General features: G+C 37.4%; 1 protein-coding gene across 2 annotated transcripts; it reads left to right on the top strand.

Moving 5' to 3' along the window:
• Positions 1–224: 224 nt before the first annotated feature.
• Positions 225–7,142, top strand: LOC127441482 (transcription factor GATA-6-like). 2 transcript variants are annotated; one of them, XM_051698979.1, is made up of 7 exons: positions 225–333; positions 1,282–2,179; positions 3,044–3,210; positions 3,783–3,908; positions 4,325–4,412; positions 4,515–4,615; positions 5,529–7,142. In XM_051698979.1, exons 2-7 carry the CDS (start codon positions 1,336–1,338, stop codon positions 5,694–5,696), a joined length of 1,494 nt encoding a protein of 497 aa, XP_051554939.1. In that variant the 5' UTR covers positions 225–333; positions 1,282–1,335; the 3' UTR covers positions 5,697–7,142. The 2 variants fall into 2 exon arrangements, with proteins under 2 accessions (XP_051554939.1, XP_051554938.1); XM_051698978.1 differs by lacking the exon at positions 225–333 and adding an exon at positions 702–900.
• Positions 7,143–8,432: the final 1,290 nt, after the last annotated feature.

Here is an 8,432-nt window from a genome sequence, read left to right as displayed (position 1 = left end):
GTTTAAATTACAATGATCTTTCATAGGTCTTAAATATTGACATGTTTCTTCCCTTTTGAAAATGCAGTCGGATATATAAGAGTTGCATTTTCCATTTGGACATCAAGGACGTGAAAACTAAGTTGGGTGGAAAGTGAAGAGCAGCACCCCTATCGAGCAGATGTGTTTGCTCAAGCTGGAATCCAATCAGAGGCTCGGAGCAACAGGAGGCGCCTCCTCTCTTAAACATCGTCACTAGTGAACGGAGAACTTCCATTCCTAATGTTCTCCAAGACCTGCCACCACAGAACCGCTGGATCCTGCGAACAGCAACTTATGGCAATCCACCAGTAGGTCAGTGCTGACTTTTTCTTCCCAAATATTCCGTCTTGACTATAAATGTCTTCCCCAGCTCTAGGCAAACATCTGGTTGTTGGGGCTGAGGAGGACCTAAATCATTTCGGGTATTGTTTTGTTGCCCTGTCTCTCTCCCTCTCTCCCCTCTCTCTCTCTCTCTCTCTCTCTCTCTCTCTCTCTCTCTCTCTCTCTCTCTCTCTCTCTCTCTCTCTCTTATCTGTTGTGGGTCTTATCAAGTGGTTATCTCTTTTCTGCAAAGACATATTACGTTTTGTTTCCTATCTCTTACGCTGTGTTTTTTTTTTTTTTTTTTTTTTTTTTTTTTTTTTGTGGTAATTATGATGAGGCTACATCAGGAGGGAGGACGGGCTCATGACACGGATGGATTCAGATCTTCAGTGTAAATGTATGGTGTGTGTGTGTGTGTGTGTGTGTAGTAGTAGTAGTAGTATTACCTACGTGCGCATGTGTTTCCTTGGAATATCGTGAAGTTGTGTGCGGTCATTCATGTCATGTAGCTTCACAACATTACAACACTGGCATTACAAGCATGAAATGATTTGGGTAAGTTTACAGATGACCATTGCACGATTTCTAAAGTGAAACTGTGCCCCTGTCATGAAAAGTGAGCATTACGCATAGTCTATGAATTTGAATTTCTTTCAATATTTGCGGCAATTATTGCCCGCTTAATAAACTGTATATGCTTCCCGTTGGTAAAGTTTCTTTGGCATCTTAGGAACGTTAACAATAGTTGTCTGGGTGCTCTGAACTCCTCTTAAACCCTCTACATGCAGTGCCATTTGAAATTTAAGTGTAATCTAAGTTTTTTTTTTTTTTTTTTTTTTTTTTTTTTAAACAATATATTCACACTTTGTGCTTTGGGCCTATATATCCACCATAACCCACATAACAGTCATCCTTAATTCATCTTCTCATTTTCAGTGTACTCGGCCTCTCCATTTTCCGCGCACTGAGGGATATAAAAAGCGATCCTGGATGGACCTGGGTGATAACAGCTGGTCCATGGTCAAGCGCGAAGTGTCCAGCAGCAGCAGTCCAGGGTCTCCGGCTGAGCAGAGCTACCTGAACACGGACCGGAGAGACCGGCTGAGATCCCCGACGCACCTGGACGCGTTGGGAACCCGACGCACCGAGGGCAGGCCCCTACACTCCTACGTTCACTTTGGGCATCCCAACAACGTCCTGCCCAGTTCAGACGACGTTACGCTCTTCACGGATTTAGACCAGGGCAACAAACTCATCATCTCAGGCGGACACACCAGGGAGGCGCATAAAGGAGGCCTTATTGTGGACCCTACCGACATGTATCAGACGCTGGCCATCGCCGCGGCCCAGAGTCAGGCCGGCTATAACGACTCGCCGCCGGCCGGTTACATGCACTCCAACCCCAATTCTCCCGTATACGTTCCGACGTCTCGAGTCGGGACGATGATACCGAGTTTGTCGTACCTTCAGCCCAGCGTGTCATCGCAGCCGAGCCATGCGGTCAGCAGTCATTCGGTCTGGTCGCAGTCCGCCCCAGAGAGCCCGTCCTACAGCACTGGAAGCCCACACACCTCCAACAGGTTCCACTACTCGCCCAGTCCACCTATGAATAACAGCACATCGAGGGATCCCAGCTATCCATTGAATGTCAGTAGTCGAGACCAGTATCTTTCACGACCGATAAGTGGATCTTATAGCAGTCCGTATCCTCCTTACGTTGCACCGCAGCTATCGCAGTTACCGACGGCGTGGCCAGCGGGGCCTTTCGAGAACTCCATGCTTCATTCCCTGCAATCCAGAAGCGCACCGCTGTCCATCAGAGGACCGAATGGAGGTAGGCTGTATTCATCATGTCAGCTGTATCACTTTTTTTAAAAGTATGCATATATATATATATATATATATATATTAAGGCTATAAATGCAAAAGCAAACGCAGGTTATTTTTCAGGTATTTTTTATTTATTTTTTATTTAAGTAAATTTATTACTTTATTAATTCTTACATTTTTACCTCCCAAGCTGTTTATGGTCAAAATAGGCCTTTAAAGTAATGTTAAATAGGCCTATGTTGCATGATAATACATGAATAATAACAGCGTTAAAAGATACTTGTGTATAATGAAAACTCCATTCAATCTTTGCTGACTCTGAAGCAGTTTTTACAAAATATTTGACGTTGCCAACGAATTTCTAAAGTTGTAGCCCTTGGGATCTTGTGTGTGTTGAAGGCAAGAATTTAGCCGCCTATATGTGCATTATACAGTGTCCATGTTAAAATAAATATAATAACAAAACAATATAATTGCATAGGCTACGTTTGTAAAATAAAATAAAATAAAATAAAATATATATATTGTAGCCTACATAAGAATTACTCAGTATACTTGTGTAAATACACAGAAAAATAACAGTAATGTAAAAAGTGAGACCATTTCTGATTGAATTCAATTTCTGTGAATGTGTACATTTGGATAGAAAAAAAGTATTATATTATATCATTATATTATATTGTATTATATTTATTCGTTTATTTATTCATTTAAGCTATGTAGGCTAGTTATTTATTTATTGAACTGACAAACACATCACATCTGTCATTAATGTCATTAGCCTGTTATGTGTCTCAAGTCTGCGCAATTAATTTGGTACACATTGAAGTTGATGATGTTGACTGAAGGTGAAATGTCTGTGTCTCAGATTTGCTGGAGGACATGATGGAGAGCCGCGAGTGCGTCAACTGCGGCTCCATTTCCACCCCGCTGTGGAGACGCGACGGCACGGGTCACTTTCTCTGTAACGCCTGCGGTCTGTATAGCAAAATGAATGGACTCAGCCGGCCATTAATTAAACCTCAGAAGCGTATGGTGAGCACTGACTCGACGAGCTACTTAACCACTCAATTTCCAGCCTATTTATTTCAAACAATAGCCAGAGGTTATCTGGAAACATCTTCACAGGTCTACTCCCATAATAAAGGCTATTTTTATTGGCCTCACACGTTTGCAGGCATTGGACATTAATTAGGCAACAAAAAGACTGCATCGAATAATTACAATATATATATATATATATATATATATATATATATATATATATATATATATATATATATATATATATATATAGACACACACACACACACACACATATATATATATAGACACACACACACACACACACACACACACACACACACACACACACACACACACACACATATATATATATAAGAATGGCCCTTTTTATTGTTGTTGTTGTAAAAATGACTTTGCATATTATGCAGGCCTAATATTTTAGAAATAGCAATTTAAACGGCCTAAAGTCAACATTTATGCAAAACCTTCATGTCAAAATCTCTAAAACTTTGGCTATATTTTTATGAGAGGTTTTGTCTGTTTAAATATATCATGAAATTGTTCATTTGTTCTGTCTCAAGTCATCTTCAAGGAGGATTGGTCTGTCTTGCGCAAACTGCCAGACGAGCACTACAACACTGTGGCGAAGAAACGCAGACGGAGAGCCCGTGTGCAACGCGTGTGGACTTTACACAAAGTTACATGGGGTAGGTTACAACAGACATTCCATGAACAAGATTTGAATGACTTCTAACAAAAAACTGGCAAGCAAAAGATAAAGATAATTTCAAAGAAATAAACAGACGGACAATACATTCTGGTTAGATACTATTGATGCTCTATCAGATCTTATGAGGTCTTTGAGATGGTAGCCTACTGGTTCTGTTATCTTGCTTTTTCGAGTTGAATAGATTTTACTCTCCAAAACACTCTGGGTAGATTTTGGCCTCAACTGTATATAGATTTGGAGTTTGTTGTTGTTTGGTTAATACTTTTTCCTTTACCCTTTGCAAATAAAAAAAGACAAAAAGTTATTATCACACAAAAGTCATAAAAACAGACTTTGTTTGTAGGCTACTAGTGATGTAAAATATGATTTCATGTGTTTTTGTTATTTGTTCAGGTCCCTCGCCCACTTGCCATGAAGAAAGAAGGTATTCAGACGAGGAAAAGAAAACCAAAAACCTTGAACAAAACAAAGGGATCATCTGGTATGTTATAACACACAGACACATTAAAACATCTTTCATTTCTATGTATATACGGTAATTGGTAATCTTGGTGGTCAACTAACTTGTTAAAATGATTTACAGGGAGTAGTTCTGTCCCCATGACTCCAACCTCCTCATCGTCCTCTAATTCGGAGGAGTGCGCAAAAAACAGTCCATCATCAACACAGGTGTCTGTAACTTCAGTAAGTTCATTCTTATAAATTTGTCTAATTCCTTTTTGAACTAGTCAATAATGGGCCAAACTTACAGCTAAATGTGTTGTTTTACATTTATCATTGTTAATGAAGTGCTGTTTAAAACATATTACATCTGCATTACACCATACAATATATTGTTTATGCAAAAGACCTAACCCTTAAAGGAAAAGTTCACCCAAAAATGAAAATTCTCTCATCATTTACTCACCCTCATGCCATCCCAGATGTGTATGATTTTTTTTTCTTCTGCAGAACACAAGTGAAGATTTTTAGAAGAATATTTCAGCTTTGTAGGTCCATACAATGCAAGTGAATGGGTGCCAAAATTTTGACCCTCCGAAAAGCACATACAGTCAGCATAAAAGTAATCCAAATGACTCCAGTGACTAAATCCATTTCTTCAGAAGTGATATGATAGGTGTTGGCAAGAAACAGATCAATATTTAAGTTCTTTTTTTACTTTAAATCTCCACTTTCACTTTCACATTCTTTGCTTTTTGCCCATGGCATTCACATTCTTCGTGCATGTCGCCACCTACTGGTTGAGGCTTGGTCAAATGTGGAGATTTATAGTAAAAAAAGGAATTAAATATTGATCTGTTTCTCACCCACACCTATCATATCGCTCTGAAGATATGGATTTAGTCACTGGAGTCACATGGATTACTTTTATGCTGCCTTTATGTACCTTTTGGAGCCTCAAAGTTTTGACCACCATTCACTTGCATTGTATGGACCTACAGAGCTGAGCTTAACTTAATGCCTTCAGGTTTATTCAGACAAGTTTAATAATATTTTTGACTTGAATCAAACCAGTTAATTCACATGAAGCACATTTTTAGGTTAACATTTTTACAGTGCATAAAGGCATGCTTTAATATTAATTGGTTTGATCCAGGTCAACTCTTCGACACTGGTGGGCCAAGTCGAGGTTCCAGGCACGACAGGCTCCATGGTGAAGTACCCCGGCCAGCAGAGTCTTTACACGAATGTAGGCCTGACGTCCACAGCTGACGTGGCAGCCTCCGTGAGAGGGGACACTTGGTGCCCTATGGCCTTGGCCTAAACCCTGGCATTACAAGATGGGAGCCATGCGGCGTCCTTCAGCTCTCTAGAACATCCCTTTGGCGTTGTGCTTTAAGTGGCTGGTTCTGGCAGGGTGTTTGGTTGTCATCCGTTTTTGGTCTGTGTTATTGATCTTGAGCAGAGGCCTTATCTGTTCCAAATACTCCAGTTTTCGAATCACCCGTGGAATACTTTGACTGGGTGTCCATACTGGAGATTATCTGTGGCACTCTGCACTAGAGGACAACACTTGAGAGAGTCTGCTTTAATATGCCTTTGGTACTTTCAGAGCACACCCCACACCATGAGTGTTGCTCAGAGGAGTAAGTGGAACAAAATTTATTTTTTAAAATTAGATTTGTATATATTAATGCTAATGGATATTTTGCCCATCTGGAAAGACGAGGTTGTTGATTGGGATTGTGATGAAGAGAAAAAAAAAATGGTTGATCTTTTCTGAAACTGGAATTGAAGATAAAGTGCAAAGGTCTTCTAACTGATGAATGCAAACATATTTATGAAGCTACGGTTGTTCAAATAATGCATATACTGTATTTGTCAATAAAGATAATGTCAAATAGATTAGGATTAAAGCCTTGCCTTTCCTTTTAAGTCTTGTTTCAGTGATGTTGTTGCATTGTGATGTCGCTCACCTACCTGCACACCTTAAAAAAAAGAAAAGAAAAAAAAAGCTCTTATGTTATGGTTTAAAACAGGGTATCAAAGATCACAAAAGGCTTGTAGTGTCTTGTTTGATTACACATTGAGATCACTGTCAAATTATAATGGTCTAATCAAGCAAATTCGTAGTGAAGAAAATACTTCTCAGATCAGATCCTCTCAACTGCTCTGGAAGTTCAAACCTAAATGGAGAAATCTGAACGGCGTAAATAGTCAGCAAAACAGACCATTACATTTCTGTTAGAACAAACAGCACTCAGGATTTCTAATCTGATGCATATTTTGTTACAATACAAAACTGCAAAAAAAGGTTTTGCTGAAATACATTTAGATGTAAGACTACCTAACTTATGACATTGATGTGCATATTATCAATGTGTATTTTTTATTTTTATTACTTTCAGTTTGATACACTTCTCTGGTCACTACTTAAGCTGATGGATGGACAATGTTTATTCTGGATCTTGCTTTTGCAATTTATCAAATGATTAAGGGAGAATAATGTGTCACAATCAACCAGTAGTGAATGAATAAAGTTTCTTGTGAGTTATCATCTAAGCCACAAACATAATGCACAATGATGGTAAATAATGAGCAATTCAAACCACTTAATTCAATCTCAAGTGGTTTTGGTGTGCATGAATAACTGCCTCTGAGCTGTTAAACAGTTATCTGACTACAAGTTTCCCATGTAAATTATTTGACAATTTGACAAGCTTTTGTGTTATAGGGACAGTGTGAACAACACAATAAATGTTTTGCTCTAGTTGTGATTCTCTGCCTTTTTAACCTCCAGAACTATTTATTTCTGCAGTGTAGTGTGTTCCATAAAGGTGTTTGTTTATTTTATTTGAATTAACGTATTTGTATTTTATGGTTGTATTTTCATTTTGATTTAAAAATTACTCTGGGCTAGTATAGACACAGATTTTCGATTCATTTGGTTTTCCTCTTTTTTCTTTGAAAATATTTAAAGCATATGACAATTTTTTTAATTTTTTTTTTTTTTTTAATTTTTTTATTTAGAGGTTAAAGTTGTTCTACATAGTCTTCACATTAACATTATCACGTTATGAACCACTGGACATAATTGTAATGAATTACCATAAATATAATGAATGTGATGTTTTTATCCTTTCATTTTCCCATGAATTTTGCATCAGTCATCATCAGATGATGAGAGTGTTTTAAAATCATTGACTCTCCCTAAGTTTTCCAGTGTACAGAGTATGAGAAGAACGTCATTGTTGGGTTATTATGGTGAAAACTATGCAAACTAAATTCTGTTTGTTGAGATTAGTTCATTAACACTGGAATAATAAATAAGAGCCATAACTAAACCAGTTGTTTTCCCTGCCCTTAATTTCCTTTGAAAGATATAAAACTGTTTTAATTTAACCAAGAATTATTCAATATTGATAGAACAACAAAAATGACAACATTTAATTTTCATTGGTTTTCTAGTCACAATTTTTACCAATCATACTCACGGTTCAAAGAAAGCTGGAGATCATTTGCTCATATGTTACATATCTTTTACTTTTGTTTCAATGGCACACTGAAGCGTAAAAACGTTGACATTTTTGCAAAGCAGTTAATAATTAAATTTACCTATTAGTGAATATTTAAATATTTTCATTTGTTTCTTTATTAATTTACAGAATTGAAAGGAATATTCCAGGTTCAATACAAGTTAAGCTCAGTTGACAACATTTGTGGAATAATGTTGATTACAACAACAATTAATTTAAAAAAAAAAAAAATTCACTTCCATTGTAAGTGCCTCACTGTAACACAGATTTTTGCTTTTTTTAAAGAAGAGACGAGTCAAAATACATTTTTGTGGCAATCAATATTATGCCACAAATGCTTTTGATTAAGCTAAACTTGCATTGAACCAGGAATATTTATTTAATAAAGCAATTCAGTCATAAAACTATTGAAGTGTTCTATTGCACATTAAATGGTTTTAAGTAGTAAATAAATGTAAAGAAATAGTTCACCCAAAAATGAAAAGTCTCTCAACATTTACTCACCCTCATGCTGTCCTAGATGT

Source organism: Myxocyprinus asiaticus, chromosome 5, assembly GCF_019703515.2.
Source record: "Myxocyprinus asiaticus isolate MX2 ecotype Aquarium Trade chromosome 5, UBuf_Myxa_2, whole genome shotgun sequence".
NCBI lineage: Eukaryota > Metazoa > Chordata > Actinopteri > Cypriniformes > Catostomidae > Myxocyprinus > Myxocyprinus asiaticus.
The sequence above is the reverse complement of the archived record's forward strand: the minus strand, read 5'-3'. Positions and strand labels throughout refer to the sequence as shown.

What these genes read in the sequence shown, in the direction of transcription:
- LOC127441482 (XM_051698978.1), top strand. Translation starts at nt 844, where the DNA reads ATGTCATGTAGCTTCACAACATTACAACACTGGCATTACAAGCATGAA. An exon ending in ACAAGCATGAAATGATTTGG is followed by an intron (nt 901 to 1,281) that starts GTAAGTTTACAG and finishes TCTCATTTTCAG; the next exon opens with TGTACTCGGCCTCTCCATTT. An exon ending in TTTACACAAAGTTACATGGG is followed by an intron (nt 3,909 to 4,324) that starts GTAGGTTACAAC and finishes TTATTTGTTCAG; the next exon opens with GTCCCTCGCCCACTTGCCAT.